The 19,465-nt window shown below is 47.4% G+C and overlaps 2 protein-coding genes across 2 annotated transcripts; one reads left to right on the top strand and one right to left on the bottom strand.

The window, feature by feature from the left end:
- Positions 1-270: 270 nt before the first annotated feature.
- Positions 271-13,843, top strand: SLC6A20 (solute carrier family 6 member 20). The gene is made up of 11 exons (XM_026841829.1): positions 271-455; positions 4,125-4,265; positions 4,970-5,061; positions 5,704-5,931; positions 7,280-7,390; positions 7,767-8,008; positions 8,894-9,056; positions 9,400-9,604; positions 10,311-10,470; positions 11,547-11,712; positions 12,559-13,843. Exons 1-11 carry the CDS (start codon positions 335-337, stop codon positions 12,706-12,708), a joined length of 1,779 nt encoding a protein of 592 aa, XP_026697630.1. The 5' UTR covers positions 271-334; the 3' UTR covers positions 12,709-13,843.
- Positions 13,844-13,973: 130 nt separating this feature from the next.
- SNRPD1 (small nuclear ribonucleoprotein D1 polypeptide) lies at positions 13,974-19,441 on the bottom strand. Its single transcript, XM_026841832.1, has 3 exons — positions 19,349-19,441; positions 16,539-16,730; positions 13,974-14,151 (listed from the first exon to the last, which is right to left on the bottom strand). The coding sequence occupies exons 1-3, from the start codon at positions 19,416-19,418 to the stop codon at positions 14,075-14,077; spliced, it is 339 nt and encodes a 112-aa protein (XP_026697633.1). The 5' UTR covers positions 19,419-19,441; the 3' UTR covers positions 13,974-14,074.
- Positions 19,442-19,465: the final 24 nt, after the last annotated feature.

Genomic DNA, 19,465 nt, shown 5'->3' with positions numbered 1-19,465 from the left:
TCCCAGTGACAAGCTGGCATGTGAGCCGATAAAAATCCTTGGGCTCACATCCTTCCCAGAAATGCCCATCAAAACCCAAGCAGCTGTTCTCCCAAAGTACCAATTTTATAGTTCTGTGTGTGCCTATAATCTATTTACCAGCATTCCTACTTCAGTATGTGCCTGTTAATAAGATTAGTAATTAAAAAGCTTGATAGGAATTGGCAAGCATAGCTCCTCCGCCTTTCCCTCCCCTCCAAGCCGGGCTGGCGTGGAGTCTGAGGCAGGGCTGGCAGAGTACCTGAAGGAGTGAAGGCAGGAAGGCTCTGCTGAAACCTCTGCCTCCAAGCAGGCAATGGAGAAATCCCGGCCGCTATGGGACAATCCCCTGCAGTTCGTTTTTGCCTGCATTTCCTATGCTGTGGGGCTGGGAAATGTGTGGAGGTTTCCATACTTATGTCAGATGTACGGAGGAGGTAAGTGTGGTTTATGTTTCTTGCTTCCCTCAAGGAGGAGTATGGCAAGCTTGAAATCCCAAAGTATGTTGTCCATGCTAATGGACTGTCCATGCAGCAGGGTCCAGGGCAGAGCAGGAGGCCAGGCTGTTTGTTGGTGCGCAATCTGAACGGGTAGTTCAGTTGCTTGTAAGTTCACATATGGGGCTTGGAATATATTGAGAGAGATGCTTACACTGATTTAATTTAAGGATCAGGTGTATGGTTTCAAGTTTCTGTCATTAATGTGTTGTCTTTTATACAAAGCCTTACTTTAGGAGGTGGTATCTTGGCTGTAAATCTGCCTTGAAGTTGGCTGAAACTCCTTAATCAACAGGAGTTTCACAGCAAAAGCCTCCTGGGAAGCTTTGCGAACAGGAAATGAATAGTTTTGGGCTCAAAAAAACCCCAGCACTTGGAAAGTTTAGCCTTTTCCTAGGTCCAAAGTGAAGAAAGATGATGTCTGTATCATACCGGACACAGATGTTCTTCCTAGAAATCTAAAGTCAGTTAATTAGATGAATTAAAAACCAATGCTAATAATCTCTTCTTATATGCTGGTTTATGACCATGTTTTGAAGAGCCTCTCTGCATAAGACATCCCAGTTTTATACTGCTTCTCACACTCCATCTGTTGTTATAGTGCTGGACCCATCTCAGCCATGCATTGACATTGACATCTGCTTCATTTACTTCTGGTCTGCTTCCACCTTTTCTTCCTTTCAGGAAGAATCACACTGTGATGTTTAAGGGGTTTGTGCTTGTTTTGTGCTTGTTTTATTGGCTTGTAGCTTACTTTTGAATGCACACATGGTGGTAGGAGATGGTTAATTCTGGTTTTTGAAAAGCCAGCTCAGAAAAATCCAGATAGTATAGTGGGTGCAGTTACAGTGGAAAGAAAGATGCTGCAGTGGCTGAAGCTCTCTTACATGGTTCTGACAGTAGAAGTCATAGACATGCTGCAATTCTGGGTGTACACAGATCTGGGTATACACAGTATCTACTTTTGAGGGTAAAGACTTCATGTCTGACACTGAACTCTAGCACAAAGCTTAAAACGTGAGTGTTCTGTATGTAATTAAACTGCACGTGATTAGTCCACTAGCAGCCTTTCTTGTCAGACATTGTGACGGACAGCAAAACTCAGACACTGGGGTGCTTTGCATGGTTTAGCCACTTCTTATCAGCCATCAGTAGTGTAAAAGGTGTGAAAATTCTCTGAGATGTAACCAAAACTGGAACACTTGATTATCCTGAAAAAAAGATGAAATAAACCCAAGTATTTTCTGAAAAGCATGCTTTTATAAGAATAGTTTCTCTATTATTTTTATCCTCCCTGGTTAAATTTCCCAGGGGAGAGGCGGCTCTTCCTACTGTGAAACTAAAACTCCTGACAGCAGGCTTTGCTTTTCTTAATTGTTTTTCACTGCCCTCTTAAAAAGAATTCAGGTGTAAAACCCATGCAGACAAAACATTGTTTTGGGAACTTAAAAGCTGGATATGCCAGGCACTGAGTTTAGGGAGGGATGCCAGCAGCTGCTTGTTTAGCATCTTCCTTATAGAAAAGCACAGAGCCAGTCCTGCCCAGAAGAGCAGTATGCCCTTATTGCTGAAGATACTCACTCATAAACAGGATATTTTCAGACTTTACAATCTCCTGCCTTTCTGTTCATCAGCAGATTGCCTCCTCCCTGCTCTCATCCAGAGAGCTTGACCTGAGCAGAGCTGGGGGAGGGTCAAACCCTGTAGGTGCAGTTAGGCTGTCGGTAAGCAGGCTGGGCCAGACTGAAACGACACTGGGATGGGTTTAGAGCAGGATGGGCGCTCAGCAATGCTCAGCCCTGAGCGAGGAAGCCCCTGAGCACCAGGCGGGATGCTGAGCAGAGAGGTGAGGGTGCTGCTGGTCAAGCCTAGTGCCTCAGCCAGACCCGGGGCACACTCCACATGTGTCAGCTGCAAGGGTCTGGCCTGGGCACTGTTTTTTTGCAGGTGGTTGGCACTGTAGGGAGTAAAGCCGGGTGTAAATGAGCAGGGAGGTCAGTAGAGCAATGCTGGTTCACAGTGGATAAGGAGCTGTTTCATGTGGCTGCCCTGAGTCACTTACAGGAGGTATTTTGGTTCTACCTTTTAGGAAAAGTAGCATTGGGAGCAAAATCCGCATGCAAACAGGGTGCAGAGCAAGGGGCAGGGGCTCAGCCCCAGCACCCCCAGCTGCAGGCAGGACATTGGGGTGAAGAACAAGCCTGGAGGCACTCCTCCTCCTTGCAAGGTGGCAAAGCCAACGCCAAGCATGTGATAATGCTGCTGGGAAGGCAAAAAAGGCCCTACGTGAAGGGCCTAACACTGATTCCCCCCATGATGGTACATGGCAAAACTCCCCTCAGCCGCTGCTGGGACAGCTCACACCCCGCTGGGACAGAGCAGCTACCAGAGCTCTTAAACCCCCGACAGCTCCCTTACAGCATAGGAAGTTATCTAACAGACTAACAAAGGGGTCGTTAATAATGAGAGAGCCAGGAGGTGGGAAATTAATTCCCAGAATAAACCGGATTATTGCTCAGTGTTTATTTCCAGTTCTTTGCCTCAGTCTCTGCCTGGAGTTCATTCCTCCCCGGCACTGCACAGAGCCCATTGCAAGGAATGTTAATGCTGCAGATTAAATCCTAAATAAGAGATATTTACGTAAATATCTTTGGCTCGCTATAAAAAGGGAAGCAGGAAAGCCTTCGCAAAAATCCAGGTTTTTGACTCTGTCAGCAGCTCTTTCTGAAGTGAGCCCCAAGTCGAGGACAAGGAATGTATTTTATTTTTTTTTCCCCAGAATAAATTTAAGCTGAAGTGCATCCTGGTTACCAGGCAGGAAGGTCCTTTCCCCTCCCTCACTGCCCACCTGCCCATTCCTGCTGCTCCTCTTTTGCAGGAGCATCCCTGTGGCTTCCCATGCAGGGGTAGCAGGGATGAGCAGGCTTTGGCAGGAGGAGGCTGCATGCCTTCAACTCAGGTTCTGCTCCCTCAGGAGCAACTCGGGGGAAGAGCCTTCACCCCTTTGCTTGTGCTTTTAGGCTCAGCATGAAGGGTTTGGGGAGTTTTTTGGTTGGTTGGTTGGTTGGGTTTTTTTAAGCCAGGTCAGACTTCAGTATGTTACTCAAAACTCTATTCAACAAGGATGTTGCTGTTACTTTGTCATTGAGTGCTTTGGCTCTGCTGCAGAACACCACACATGAAGTAAATCTTTCCCTTGTCCTCGTTCTCTCATTATCTTTTACGAGGTTTGGCTGACGATTAGTTACCCTTTAACAGTCCAGCCCCGAACATTGCTCAAACCGCCCACAAAGCTTCTGGGCAGCCCTGTTGTGCTGGAGTGGTCACCAGCACAGTTTAACAGCAGAAATCCCAGCTCTGCCAAGTGCCTGCGGAAAATTCCCTGTGCACAGGTGCCCGGCACCCACTGGCATCTGGGATGCCGCCTGAAATGTGGTGAGATGTCCTTCAGGGTTGGGCTGTGCCCTCAATATACAAGGTGCCCAGACAGGACCCAGCCCCAGCCAGCTCGTGGGACACTTAATGGGGTGATTTCACCACAAACAGGGCAATGTGGTGTTTATTATGCTGCTGCTCTGCTGAAGGCCATCTGTTGGGTTTTTCTTGCAGGTGGATTTTTGATTCCATATTTTATCATGCTGATCGTTGAGGGGATGCCGCTGCTCTACTTGGAGCTGGCCGTGGGGCAGCGCATGCGTCAGGGCAGCATCGGAGCCTGGAAAATAATAAGCCCCTACCTCTGCGGCGTTGGTATGTTCTCAGTTCTCATCTTTATTTTAAAGTGCTCCAGGAACATGGGTGATTTTTTTGGACGGAGAAATTTGCATTTCAGAGAAGAAACCAGTAGGGAGCTGGGGTTTTACTGGGTCCCAGCAGGCTGAGCAAAGCAGTCAACCAGCCACTTCATGGCATGCATTTACCCCATCCTTGCAGGGCACTGGGGCCAGACCCCAGCTCGCTGTGCTGGGTCCTTGGACGTGGAGGTGTGAGTCCCCCCTGCACTCAGGCAGACTGCCAAAATCACAGTGTGAAGGCTTGTGCTAAATTCAGCCCCTGAGGCTGCCCACGCTGGGCTTTGACCCCAAGAGCATCTTCCCAATATGCTCAAAATGGAGTGGTAAAACGGTGTCTTAATTTCATACCATTGCTGCCTACCATTTACCAATCCCCACTCTCAGCTACATTATTATGTTATTAAATTACCTTGAGAACCAAAACTGTCATTAATTTGCTTACACACACATTTTATTTTTAACAATACATTGAATATTCACCCCCCCCAGGGGCTAAAGTATAAAATCCTGATGGGAGGAGGAGGCGACTGCAGTGGTGGGGCTCGCCCTGGGCACAGGGCAGTACAGAGGCAAGGCCCACCCTGTGCTGGCTGGCTGCAGTGCCCCCCCGGGCATTTTGGGGTTCTGCTGCTGACCAGTCGTCTCCCTCCATGACCGCAGGTGTTGCCAGCGTCGTCGTCTCCTTCTTCCTCTCCATGTACTACAATGTGGTAAACGCCTGGGCCTTCTGGTACCTCTTCCACTCCTTCCAGGTGCGTGGGTACCCGGTGGCGTGCCTTGGGGTCATGGTGGCTTTGCACCGATGCTGGATGTTACATGGCACCATTGTCAGCTTGGTGGAGGGGCAAAAGCTCCAGAAATCCTCCCAGGGCTTTTCTGGGGTGAAAAATGAGGCAGCAGTGTCCCCCTCCAGGGGCTCCGCAGGGGCACTGGGGTGTCTTTGCCTCACCACGAAATGCAGGTCAAGGCCAGCCCCGTGATGCCTTGCTGGCATGTGCCTTGGTGGCCATGGTGTCCTGTACCCTGGGGTAGGTCTGTCCTAAGGCAGGGGAGAGGGTTGGCCCTGGGGGACAGGATCAGAGAGGGTCATCCCCAAGGGACGGGGTCAGTCCTCAGGGAGAAAAGTCAGTCTGGTCATCCCTGGGGAAGAGAGGCAGAACGGATCTGTCCTTGGGTCATCCCTCTGGTCATCCCCAGGGGAGAGGGCCAGAGTAGGTCTGTCCCTGGGGAGAGGGTCCTCCCCAGGGGACAGGGTCATCCCCAGCCCCAGGCAGCACAATGCGGAGACAAGCAAGGCCCAAGCAGAAAGCCTCCCTCGCCTTCATCCCTGCCGGCACCCCGGCTCTCCCCACCATGCTGACAGCGGGCGCTCTCCCCACACCCCTCGCTCCCAGGAGCCCCTGCCGTGGGCCACCTGCCCCCTGAACAGCAACCGCACCGGCTACGAGGAGGAGTGCGAGAAGACATCGACCACCCAGTACTTCTGGTACCGGCAGACCCTGAACATCTCCCCATCGCTGGAGGCCAGCGGGAGCGTGCAGTGGGAGCAGGCGCTCTGCCTGACGCTGGCCTGGCTGGTGGTCTACCTCTGCATCCTCCGCGGTACCGAGTCCACCGGCAAGGTGAGAGGTGGGCATGGCCCCGCTGAGCCAGGGTGGGATGTGGGGAGCAGAAATGAGTGACAAAAGACAGCGTAGGTGGCTGCTGTTACTTAGGGTTATGGCATTCCCCCTGGAGCCGTCAGCCCTGCTGCCTCTGCCACCCTGTTAAGTTGCAACTAAGGAAGACTCAAGCTAAGCACTGACTGATATTAAAAAAGTAATCCCCAAAAGTCCTTTAAATGCAGCCACCTCTGCTGCAAAACCATTCACCAGGCTTCTGGCCCTATGGAAAGCTGTCTGCCACAGCAGAGACATGTCAGGAGACATCTATTCCCTGGTCTTTGCAAGTCAAAAAAGGATGTCTACCGGGCATTTTCACTCACTTTTCTTTATTCACAGCAGAAGTTATGAGGAAGGGGGAAAAAAAAAAAAACCACTGTCCCAGCTGAGTCTGCACTAAGAAGCAAGCTGAGGGCTGTAATCCCCAAATCGTCTTAGCCAAATGCAAAAGCCAAGAGACTGTAAACTAAGAATAACCTCTTAAACTTGCTGCAGCTGGCTTTGGAGACAAAAAAGAAATAAATAAATAGCCAAGGAGCACTGAAACAAGCATCATGAAGGCAGGGTCTTGTCATGGGGAGTGCAGGGGGCTTCGCCTTATGCAGGAACAGCAACAGGTGTGGGCAGTGGGTGCAGGGCTGTCCCGCTGCATCTGCAGGCCTGCGGCAGGGAAAGGCAGATGCCAGCTGGCAACACAGGCAGGTGCAAATGGGAGGAATATGAGGTAATTACCCAGCCAAGTCTCTTCCCAAGAGCTTGGGAAGGCACATTTTTTAGTGAGTTAGTTTTTATATAAGTTTCTGGGTGAACCATTGGGGTACATCCCAGCAAAGGTAGATGATTGGATTCTCCCTTTTTTTTTTTCCCACAAGTGGCTTTTTCCAATGTGGAGATTGAACATTTAGCTTCAAATTCAGGGGGTTGATCAAAAGCTCATGGAAGACAACGGAAAGACTTAATTCTCTCCATCCCTGATCTAGGTTACATTAAGTTAAAGTCCTTTTCACATCTGAATTGAAGTAGTTTGCTTTTGACCTTATACGACATCCACTTGCCTTTCTCCTAGAGAGATGATGGATGCTGACCTTTGCCTAATGAGCTCTTTATAGACAGTTGCAAACTGGTGTTACTCCACTAAATGCTGCAGAACTGAGTTTGTAAATGCTTCAAATATTTTAGATTTTGTTCTTATTTTTCTAATCAAAAAGAAGACCCTGAGAACAATAGCACAGTAAGTGAGACTGACCACAGTAGATTAGCTCTGTCTTATGTATTCTTTAGACCAAGGTATTTCCCTTCCTTCCCCCAGGTCGTCTACGTAACAGCCTCCTTGCCATACTGCGTCCTCATCATATACCTCATCAGAGGATTAACGCTTCACGGAGCTGTGAACGGGCTCATCTACATGTTCACACCAAAGGTACAGGAAAACCATACTAAATTTTTCATGAAATATTTACTGAACACATAGGGTTTTAAAAAGTGGTGATGTTCCTTTTCCTTAGACTGAGTTTTTGCAGCAGTAGCTTAGGTCAGGCAGCTGGGAGTGGCTGGAGGCTGTTCTGCCACGGTGCCTATGAGCTGCTTGCATCCTCCTGCAGAAGAAGACCTGCTCATTAACATAACCTGTAGCATATTACTTTTAGAGTGAGCTGTAACCCTGCCCAAAACCCACCCCTGAGCTAAAATGTGCTTGCAAAGGGGCCTGTCCCCAGCCCTGCAGGCTGGAAGGGTTGGTTGGTGCTGGGCATCCATGTGCAGCTTCACACTCCTGCTCTTCCCATCTGGTTTTGCAGCTGGAGCAGCTGTCGAACCCCAAGACATGGATCAGTGCCGCCACGCAGATCTTCTTCTCGCTGGGCCTAGGCTTTGGCAGCCTCATCGCATTTGCCAGCTACAACGAGCCCAGCAACAACTGCGAGAGGCACGCAATCATCGTCTCACTGATCAACAGCACCACGTCCATATTTGCCAGCATTGTGACTTTCTCCATCTATGGCTTCAAGGCAACATTTAACTATGAAAGCTGTATAAGCAAGTAAGAGCCTGATATTTCACTTGTTTTCCACTGCAGGCTGTTCTGGGGAAGGTAAGAGGGGAGGTAAATAAATGACAGCACGCAGCGCTGCCCTAAGACCAGATCTGATACTGCTCTAATAAAGCTAATGGCGCTATTTAAAGCAATGAAGGTGAGGTGATGGGTCAGAGCTGGCTTGCCTTTTGACACCTGGGTGTCGCTTCCAGGCGCCGGCCAGGTTGGGAGGGTCAGTTTGCCTGGGCAAGTCACAGTGGCACTTTCCACTGTGCCCTGGTCACATGCTTCAGGAGGTGCGTGGGGGCTGATTAATAAAATGCAGCAATGCTCAGATTCCCCTGTTAAGGCTAAGCCCCGTGCCAGGAGCTCGGCCTCCTCGGCAGCAATGCTCTGGAGGTGCCCAGCAGCCTGCAGGATTGTGCCCCGCGGCAGCAAGCTCGCATGCAGTCCCTGGCACAGGGCCCGCTGCAGTTACACTTTTACTCGTATTTTTTACAGCTTTCAATCTATCTGCTGACCAGAGAGGAAACCAAGCTGCTAGTCCCTGCTCGTTGCCAAAAGGCTCATTACATTGGTGGGGTGTGGACATGAGACTGGAGGGCAAAGGGGAAGAGATGTCAGCTGGCACTGGCTGGCACCCAAAATACGTGCCTGGGAGGGGCAGCGTGGGTGCAGGAGCTGCTCCCTCCAAAGCAGAGATGATTGCAAGGTCACTCATGTCCCAGCCCTGTGCTGGAACTGCCGTGGCTCCTACCCAGGCAGAATGGAGCCCTGTGGCCAGCAGAGCATCCCCACGTAGGGGCCAAAGGAGAAAGGGACGAGGTGTATAACCAGCCTCAATTTTATACCTTGACCTGAAAGCCATTAAATTCCTGCAATCTTTCCCAGGGTGATCCTGCTGCTGATGAACACCTTCGACCTGGAGGAAGACTCTTTAACAGCAGACAACCTCAGCGAGATGAAGGACTACCTCATGGCCACCCACCCACAGGAATATGCCCAATTATCACCGCAGCTTAAAAACTGCAGCTTGGAAGCTGAACTCGATACGGTGAGTTGCCGCTTTGTGCAGGCACCTGGGCTTCTCTCTCTCCTTTCCTCCACCGAGCCCCGGCAGCCCCTCATGGGCACATCTGGACCCCCAGGAGCTGCCTGGCCGGGGGCTGCGCTGGGGCTCATTGCTGCACCAGGATGGGCACTGGCTCAGCCTCGCAAGCGGCTCGCTTGGTCATTAGTGGCTGAGCTGGGTGAGGTGTCATCCCCCCTGCTGTGAAAAACCACCACCTCAGGTGTATTTTGTCATGGCACGGGGTCAGTCTCTTACGTTCTTGTTCTTATGTCCTTGACCGAGCTGAGGAGGTGCCCGTAAGTCACTTCCCCCTTCTTACCGGCAGGCTGTCCAGGGGACGGGACTGGCATTTATTGTCTATTCTGAAGCTATCAAAAACATGGAGGTGCCTCAGCTGTACTCCGTGCTCTACTTCGCCATGCTGCTGATGCTGGGCATCGGCAGCATGCTGGGAAACACCGCTGCCATCCTCACACCACTGACCGACAGCAGGGCCATTGCTGCCCGTTTCCCCAAGGAGGTGATCTCGGGTAAGCGCCACGTCGCAGCGCAGGCCCTGCAGCGGGAGCACACGTGGGTGCAAAAGAATTGGTGTCCCACAGCCACTGAGGGAATATCAAATATGCTGCAGGAAGGGTTCGCCTGCCCTTGGGAAATCCTGTACACCCTGTATAGTATTTTCCCTTGGAAGCCCTCAAAGCACCAGGGCAGTCATGGCTGCGTATTTGCAGGCTCCCCAGCATACCCCGGCTCCTTCAGACTGGTGTCTACTGACAGGTGAAACTCAAAGGGCCTGGACAAATGTCAAGATACCGGTGGCTCTTCAGTTGCATTACCAGTATCTGAACTGCAAACCACCTCAGCCTCTGGCTAGAAGTGATAGGGGCTCCCCTTTGGGCATGGAAATCCATTGTCCCACCTTAAAAGCTGTTTCAGCTGGACACCCAGCAATAACAGCAGATGCTGCACACACACGAGACAAGGCCATGGCCAGGACTCGGTTGTCCTGACCCTGCTGGGGTGGGTGTGCTGTGACTGTGCAGGTCTGAGGAGCAGCAGCTGGAGGATACACCAGCAGAGGCAGGTCTTTTCCAAAGGGGAAAAAACCCACCTTTCCCCTTTGAGAAAGCTGCTCCCTGACAAATGAGTAGGAATCCCACCAGCTTTTTAGTCACATTTCACCCATGTAATTAGATTTCCAGGTGTAACAACAGGGTCCCTGTTTTACCCATGCAGGTGTTGTGTGTCTCATTAACTGTGTGATTGGCCTAATCTTCACCATGGAGGCGGGAAATTACTGGTTTGACATATTCAACGACTACGCAGCCACCCTCTCACTGCTGCTCATCGTGCTGGTAGAAACCATTGCGGTGTGTTACATCTATGGAATAAGAAGGTAAAAGCTTGAACCCTCCTTTCTCTGTAGTGGGATAGCTGGGGGAGGGACCACTGGCCAAGCGTAACAGTACCGCCTCGGGATACATTTTCCTCCTACACTATGGCGTCAGCGAAGCGATGGGCATCTACCTTTCCCTGCAGACACCTTCCAGGGGGTCAGGGCTGCACAGGGGCCAGGCCGGGCCACCACCTTCTCTGCAGGCAGGGGAGTACAAGTGAGCCGCACACGCTGCTCCCTGCTGCTCTTGGCTTTGGTCTCAAGAGCACCTTCTGCTCCTCCTTTCACAGAAATTCAGCCCAAGGACAATGGTGCTGGTAAGTCTGGTTTCAAAGACAGTCACCTTGTACATCAGTGGTCTCCCAAGTCATCGCTTGCAGGTGAAAGCGAGCTTCAGCATTGGGAATAGCTTTAAACAGCAAACATGTTTGCACTCAGGGCACCTAAATGCAGGCTGCAGTTTTTGCTTTGTTAGTCCACTAGCACAGTACATGTACAGGCACTTGTACACAACGGGTGTTGCTTCCTTAGTGAGGAGGTCAAAGCCTTCGAGTCAGATCCAGGTTTCCTGCGTGATTTTAGATGCCATCCCCAGCATCAGCACATCAAAGAGTCAAATAGCAGCAATGAGAACAACTCAACTACACAAAACCAAGCAGCGTTTTCCCCAGAGTACTTAAGCATCATTGCTTTTCTCCATCACCTCACACCAGTAAGTCCGAACTTGTCCTCTGGGCAGAATTTCAGTGGGACTTTTCCTGCTGCACCTAGTTTAGTTTTGGGTTCGTATCCTGTCCCATCCCGTCCATACCCCCCCCCTCCCTGCTTTTCTACCTACTCTTCTGCAGTTTGGGATCCTCTCAGAAGCCCTGCTCTCTTTTCACCCTCACTACATGATCCTGGTGAGCCAGTTTTTCACACAATAGCTCTCTGTTCATTACTCTTCTGGTCAACTGTACTTCCCTTTCCCATCTCACATATTTAATTCTAGAGGTGGTTTTGAAGTAACTCAAATCAAGGTATTGATTGAACACATGCAACTGTTCTCAAAAATACATCTTTTCTTTTAAACACAGGTTTGAGAAAGATCTTCAAACCATGATTGGACGCAAGCCAAACTGGTATTGGAAAGTTATGTGGGCTTTTGCTAGTCCTTTGCTAATTATAAGCTTATTTATATTTTACCTCACCGACTATATTCTCACAGGAACACTGCAATACCAAGCATGGGATGCCACACAGGTAAAAGTTTTGGTGTTTTTTTTAAACTTTCCTTAATTCCTACAAGGATACAGCCCTCCTTCCTAACTACACTGTTCCACAAAAAAGCAGCTGGAGTTGGGGTCATCCCTTAATTTTGTGGAAAGGTCAAGCTAGTGACAACAATGCAATGGTTTTGTGAAAGGGAGCAATTTACCTCAACGATTCTTAATTGACCCCTTCAAACAGTAAAATTTTATTCATGTTGAAGACCCAAATATCATCTTAAAAAATACAGTTTAAGCAGAAAAATTATTCAAAGTGTAGTATTTTGAACAAAAATAGTGGTATTTTAACAGACCTGAGCTGCTGCTGGAATAAATAGTTTTCATAATTTCCATACACATTTTTCTTCATGGCCAAAACACTTCTGTATGAATGCTGAACTGTGTATTTATCACAGAGAAATTATTGTTGGTTAAGTAGTCACAGGTTTCATAACCTTTTGTGGAAACATTCCTAGCATGCAGAAACAAATTACATGGTTTTGTGTCATTGCTGATTTGGGAGCCGTGGCGGGCCTGGCCTGTGTCAGCGTGAGCCTCCAGGCTCCGGGGGAGGAACAGAGACCTGACGGAGGTCAGGGCTGAACCATCTCATTAAGAAACCTGGATCAAGCCAAAATCTGCTCTACCAAAGCCTGCAGTAGTTCTCCCCTGTATTTTTGTCAGCAGCTCTGTTCTTGTCACTTCTAAGCTTGTATGGTTGGACACAGAAGAGCACTGAGGACAGTCAGGGGCTGCTCCAGCAGCAAGTGCTCCTGGGCACTGTCCTCTTCAGGCACCTGTGCAGGGCCCCCAGATCCACGGCTTCTTCTCTCCCTTGCAGGGGCAGCTGGTGACAAAGGATTACCCAGGCTACGCCCTGGCCGTGATCGGGCTGCTGGTGGCAGCATCCACCATGTGCGTACCCCTGGGGGCACTAGTAACTTTTATAAGGAAGAGACTGAAGAGGGAAAGCGTTCCAACCGTTGCATGAGCGCCGACAGCTGCGTTTGGGAAGACCTTACCCCCATTAACAGCGACTGGGCACTTCTGGAAGACAGCAGCAACCATTATTTGTAGCAGATATTTATAGAGTTGAGAATTGTGGGTGCTCTACTGACCAAAAAGTGCTCTTAGGAGGTTCCACAGCGAGTTGGAAAAAAAACCAAAAGCTCCTCTGTAACAAGATGAAGCTTTAAAACGGCCTCTGTAAGAGAGGGAAAAACAGAAGAGCAGCTCACAAAATGCTAGCTAGCACCAATTAACCAGCGTTATCAACCCACCACACAGCCTTATTTTTGTTCTAGCACTGCCTATGTGGAAACACAAACAACTCAAGCATCTTCCTGCACCAAAGTACTGGCAAATACCCTCACCACTGAAGAAAGCCAAGCTTAGGCATGCATGTGATTTGCAATGACATCTGTATTTCAATAGGTGAAAACGCTGAGGCCTTGCGGCATGAATGTGAGAATCCCTTTCCTACAAGGGAAAAGGCAGTAGGATGGTATTTGAGATAAACGTGGCCCGCACTGCTGCTTTTATAGTGTCCAGCAAAGCAGGTTTTATTTATATATATATATCTATCTATATATACATGCACACACACATATATGAGCTGCGGTTCTCTCACCTCCAGAAGTAAACTTCCAATTCCAGTATGTAATCGTGCACTGTGCTGTACATCGTATTTTCTAGGGGTGCACTTGAAGGGCACTAGAAGAAAATCTGCGATAAAGCTGCTTTACAAGCCCCACCCAAACACAAGTATGTCATGTAATTAGCTGCGACAAAGTTCATATCCAGGTTATTCTTTAATCGTGAGATGTAACAATCCAGTGGTTCCACAGAACCAGTTCATTTCCCTATGCGAACATTGTATAAAGAAAGCAAAGTATTTAAGTTGTAAGCTTCATGTAATAAGAAACAGTAAAATTGCATCTATGAACTTTAAAGCAGTCCCTCTGCAGAACATTAGAGACACCCTCAGGGGATGCAGGTTCTTAATACAGTGTCTTAACTATGTACCCATCAGAAGAGGGCAGGTGCCTGATGAAAGAGGGATTTGTTTCACGCAAACATTGTTAAGGAGACCAACACGTCTCTAGGGAAAAAAGCAAGAGGCGGGTGTACAGCCTGCAGGGGTGGGTGAAATCTTGACAGTGACAACCAACACCAACAAGACACATGTAGTCTGCAACAGCCTCAGCAACGGGACATGTCTTCCTCCCCCAACTCCACTAACAAAGGAAAGACAACTTTCTCACATTTCGGTTTATTAAAAATGGATACCATAAACAAGACCTGTACAAAAAAATATCCAAAATCCCAGAATTTGGTAACAGTTGCACGGTGAGAAGTTATCGTCTTGGGCCCCCTCTTCCTCTTCCACGACCTCGGCCTCTGCCACGGCCTCTGCCACGGCCTCTTCCAGCAACTTAGCAGATGAAACAAAAAACACAAATCAAGTGAGAGCCAGGAATACTTTCATTTTGATTAAAACATTCTCTATCAAGCATAAACAACATACTCCTTCCCTGTGATGAGACATTAGGTCAGGTATTGTCTGTTAATGCTCAGTAGGGTTTCAGACAATATCTTCACCTTTTGTGTTAGGTTTTTCAGCATACAGCTGCCAGACTACTGTCTGTCTGTCTTTGGCATCACTGCCAAAAACACGGGGATGTAACAGTTGGCTGCTCCTAAATGCTGAGGTAAGTCTGACAGAGAGCTACAATTCCTCCTTTTTTTTGACAAAATCTAGTTTTTCAGGCATCAGAAAAAGCATATGCAGAACAAGAGTATTTCATTACTATTCACTGCAGTGGTAAAGATTTATTCTTTTTTTTGGCCACAGCTTAGCACTGTGGTTTATAAAGCACTCTGCTCAAGGGCAACTGCAACAGCTGTGAGATTCACAAGTTCGGCCTTTCTTGGGCACCCTGCGAAAGGATTCCACCACTAAACAGCTCCTACTGTTTTCAGTGATGCCTCTGCCAACTTCAGACATGATTCTCGGGCCAGGGGCTTGGCTGTGTGTTCCCACTTTTACATACTGCTATTTAATGGTAAGGGGAAGGCAGAATCACAGAATAATTCAGCCTGTAATGATCCATATGGTGATAACATGTCATTTCACCCTTTTCCTGACAAAACACAACCTGTCACATCAGACTGCAAGGCCACCGTATAAACTTTGAAAGTACTAGTTAATTTTCAAGCAAGCTTGTCGGCGTAGGGCTCAAAAAGATACTTAAAATTCTGTGGAAGTGCATGGCTGGGTTCGAGACACACACTAGCATCCACATTCAAGGCTGTAACAAGTACTGTTTCATCTGACGATCTATAGGTTAGGAGTGCAGCAAAGACAGAAAGAGCAGGGGCAAGGACAGATCTGTGAGAAGCAAGGTGTCATCTGTTTTGCTGGTAACAGACTGACTCTGGAAAATGCACAGAAGCATCAATGCCTGACTAAATCATTACTGCACCTACGTGCAATGGCAGACAGTGGTGCTCCCTAAGTGCAAGCACACTGGGCCCCAAGGCACACGTGCCACCTACATCTCAGGTGGCTCCTGCTGCCACTGACACTTTACTTGCCAAGGCCAGACATTACACGCCTCTGAAGCCCAAAGGCATTTATTTAGAGATCAAGGCAAAGCACAGCACAGCGGAGGTCTGAGAGTCCTGAATGCTTCAGCACACTGAAGATGGAGGGAGTATCAAACCAAGTAAACAGTACTATCACAGCTCCCCTTCTTTCTTACAAGTTAAAAAGAAATAGTGATGTTCTTGTTCATATCACATCGTGAGGTTCAGACAAAAAAGCAATCCAACAGTCATTTCTCCATGTGGTTATTCTTCATGTACATGAGAGGAGTGAAACACTTCCAGAGGCTTTATCCTTATTCTTCTACAAAGACAGCAGCCATACCACTTGCACTTTGTGATGCACATGCCTGAGGGTTCCTTACAACTTCTCAATAAGGTAAGCACACCAACTCATAACATATGCATGGATCAAAGACCACAGATCCCAAGAAATGGTATGACTATTTGTGAGCACAATTAGCTTTCACTTACAACTTATTTCAAAAACATACAGATTAACTGCTGGGCAAAACATACACTGCCTGAAGACAACCTACGTATTTTCTGGGGTTTACTGGATATTAATCTTAGTAGTGTGGGTTAAAATTGAATAACTCTCTATACTGTTAGGCTTCTAGGGAAAAGGGTTTTGTTTAACAGCCTTTTGAAAAAAGTTCCAGGAAGAGCAGAGCCGAACACTACTGGGAGCCAAAGCCCATTGAAATACAGCCTAGACTCCCTCAGATTCTCAAGTCTCTCAAATTCAGTTCTCAGACAGATCAATTTTATCCACTACTGAATGAGATTTCAGCAAAGCATTCAGCACTGTTCAAGAGGCTCTTCTGTACTTTCTTACCAAGCCATGTGAAGTTCCCTAAACAAACTGAGGAAACACAGCAAACATTTGGAGAAGAGGAAATTTACATCTCTCTGGTGTCAACTCTGAGCCTGTGACAGGTTAAGCTTACTTCTTACTCAAGCTTAACACCACCAACATTTTTAAAAACAGATGAATGAAAAGCTATATGCATAACGTCACACAAAAGCAAGCTCTAGAGATGCTAAGAAGGTGGGCAGGGCAGACTTGGCCAGTTCAGCATCAAACCCTCAAAAATGCAAGAACTAGCTGCCAAATGAAGATACTAAGACACTCAAATCTGATGTTTTCAGATTCAGAACACTAAAATGCATACAAAAGTGGAACACACACAGACTGGGAAAGTACAAACTAACCTGCTTCTCTTTTCTTGGATTTGACTTTTGGTTCAACATCCACTAGCAAAGTATCCAGAGGCAAACTGTCTGGCAGAATGAAGTATCGGATGTTATTCCCTCGAATACTCAGTGTCTCCAGCTGTACAGGTTCTCTGTTCTTCAGTGTCATTTTCACGGCTTTGAGATGCGTGTTCATACTGACATCCACTCCTGAAACAACACAAGCCTCATTTCAGGGATGGTCCCTTGTTGGCTGTTAAGTATAGGCATACTAGGAGATTTATCCTGTTCATTAACACGTGCTTTGCCAGTCATTAACTCAGCCTCTAACTGAAAGAAACAAAGTGTCTTTTCCTCTTAAATTATGCTCCCTCATTTATCAATTGCTGCCTTTTAACACCTCATTGCTAGAGTTCTTCATCTAGGTCCTGGCAATAACAATTTTGTAAATGATCAAAACAACTCCTTTGAACAACAAATAAACTGCCGCATACTACAAACATCTAATACTAGTCTATTTACTCACAAAACAGACCTTTGAGGAGCAAAAATAGCTTGATCATTTCCTCTTTCTGTAAGACTTAGAAAAATCCAACCACCAAAGCAGCATGTATTTTCTGATAAAATACATCTAGTACTAGTGTGACACCTCCTGTGAAAGTATGTAAAACCCACTGCTGTAGGGAACTGTCACTGTAGTTACAAATTCCATTAACAGCCAGTATGTAAAAACTGTATATGGGATCAGTACTGTGCCCACTACGCTGGGCTATGCATAAACCTGAAGTGTAGACAAAAGACAGATACTGTAGTTTACAAACAGCAGTTAATTCAGTGACAGGGCACACACAGGACCAACATTTTTAGTGTGTTCAAACTGAAGTACAACAACTCTTTGTGGTAAAAATAATTATCGTCTCCTTTCATAAACACAGAAAGACAAACTGTAAGATGTTTTACCACAGTAAATAACGTGAATGGCAGGCCAGAACCAGAAGAACCACTGTGCTGTGATTACTCCATACATTTTCTGTCCTTTCCCCTTCCAAATTTTACGCAGCTCTCTGCAGTCCCCCTCACCTGCCCTTGGTTTGTGAGGTACATAGCCTGTGCAGCCTGCCCCTGCAGCAAGCCTGCCCCAGCCAACCCACAACGCGAGAGAGGAAGAAGAGAACCTACGATTTGCAGGTGGCACAGCACTTGTGAATGTAGTTCATACACGAGTGTAAAGGGCAGATTGTCATTTCAGAAATAGGGGATTGCATTCCCAGTGCTTACAGATCCTTAGAAGAAGATGAGAGAGACTTTGTGCAACAATTACGCCTGCAAGAGCACCGAGGTCAGGAGCGAAGCAGCTTGTTTGCTTCGTACCTAGCTGGGTTCAACAGAGCGTGTGCAATCAGACACCAGGGTGGTGCCTTCAGGTCTAATCAAAACTGACAGATTGGCTGTAAAATAATGTCAGTGTCAAACTTCGTCAAATCTCAGCAGATTGCCACTGGCCAAAAAAGCGCCTAAGCAATCCCCTCTGCCAAGTCTGATTTTTATTCTTTTAATAGTGTCTGGGCAGAAGAGTTTCTAAAAGCAGCCCCGAGGCAACGGAAGGGAAGGAGATCAAGCACGTTCATCAGCTTCATTAAATACGATGTGTCCTACCTACACACCCCATGCCTCTGAAGGAATGCTAACACGCAGGCTCTCAGAACAGTAGCCTTCACTGGTATTATTAAAACAGACAAAATAGTCTGCACATTTTTCAATACGTATGAGAAACATGTCACGAACCATAAAGGCCTTTCCTACAACTTTCAGTTCAGTGACACAAAGAAGCCCCTGCGAGGCAGTAACACCCACAGACTTGTACGACAGACCTTTGCCAACAGCAGGGGACCAGATTCCCAACACCAGGATTCCTTTTTGCCTCATATCCCCCAACAAGTTAAGTGTTTTCAAACTCATTTAATGAAATCAACGTAAATATATGCAAAGACACTTTTCCATATAAGTTCACCTTAACCAGAGCAGAAACACGCTCAACAGAAATAATTTGTTACAGATAAAATTTAACCAATTTAAGAGCATATCAGCACTTAACTTTTCCCATTTATCTGTGCTACCATTAAAACCAGAAGTCCCTCTTCTGGCGATCCAGCCATAACACTTTTATTGCTTATGGCAATTTAACAAACAAAACTCTACTGAAACACCTTCTAAAAACTGAGGTGTATATCCACTAGCAATTTGATACGGCAGTAAAACCACCCCACCAACACTACCATGCTGCTAAAATTCTAAGAGAATACCATGCTTATGCCAGCTTTGCCAACGGTTTGGAAAAGTTTATTTCCTTCACCCCCAAGCTTGTTTGTAAGCAAGGCCTGTGGTGAGGCTCAAGAAGCTCCCAGGACTACAATGATTTTTACTGCCACCCAGCAGCATCTTATAAACAGGAAGCTTATCACAAATGAGGTAACAAGAGCGTAAGCTTGACCACAGGTGAACTCGCCCACTACTACATAAAAGACAATCTGTGACGGACTGAAATTTCCAATTTCTATTTTCATGGTTGCCTACAGAAAGCTGGCTGGTCACAGCTCTTCACTCTGTTCCCAGCAATTTCTGCCAGCGTGCAGGCTCTTCTGTAGCAAACGCACCTCATGCTTGCACATAAAAGACATGAATTAGAAAGAACATCTCCTGCATCTTACAGAGAAAATGCCCACAAGAGGGAGCACAAACCAGAAAAGCTCAGTCCAAACCATGGCTGCCAGCTGTTAGCGGAAGGGTTAACAGGCGATACTTTGCAGCGGTCTCCCATCCCGCCATACCTGTGATAGTCCCGTGCACCTGTGTCCCGTTCTTCAGTTCGATGGTCACAGTCTCATGGCTCAGCTTCATGAGAAACCTAGGAATTGGAAAAAAAAAAAAAAAAAAAAAAGGAGAGT

Source organism: Athene cunicularia (genome assembly GCF_003259725.1).
Source record: "Athene cunicularia isolate RWA chromosome 2 unlocalized genomic scaffold, athCun1 chr2_part1, whole genome shotgun sequence".
Classification (NCBI taxonomy): Eukaryota; Metazoa; Chordata; class Aves; order Strigiformes; family Strigidae; genus Athene; species Athene cunicularia.
This window is presented reverse-complemented; position numbering and strand designations above follow the sequence as displayed.

What these genes read in the sequence shown, in the direction of transcription:
- SNRPD1 (XM_026841832.1), bottom strand. Translation starts at nt 19,418, where the DNA reads ATGAAGCTGAGCCATGAGACTGTGACCATCGAACTGAAGAACGGGACA. An exon ending in GGTGCACGGGACTATCACAG is followed by an intron (nt 16,731 to 19,348) that starts GTATGGCGGGAT and finishes GTGTTGTTTCAG; the next exon opens with GAGTGGATGTCAGTATGAAC. An exon ending in ATCCAAGAAAAGAGAAGCAG is followed by an intron (nt 14,152 to 16,538) that starts GTTAGTTTGTAC and finishes TCATCTGCTAAG; the next exon opens with TTGCTGGAAGAGGCCGTGGC.
- SLC6A20 (XM_026841829.1), top strand. Translation starts at nt 335, where the DNA reads ATGGAGAAATCCCGGCCGCTATGGGACAATCCCCTGCAGTTCGTTTTT. An exon ending in ACCTCTTCCACTCCTTCCAG is followed by an intron (nt 5,062 to 5,703) that starts GTGCGTGGGTAC and finishes CCTCGCTCCCAG; the next exon opens with GAGCCCCTGCCGTGGGCCAC. An exon ending in TGGAAGCTGAACTCGATACG is followed by an intron (nt 9,057 to 9,399) that starts GTGAGTTGCCGC and finishes TCTTACCGGCAG; the next exon opens with GCTGTCCAGGGGACGGGACT.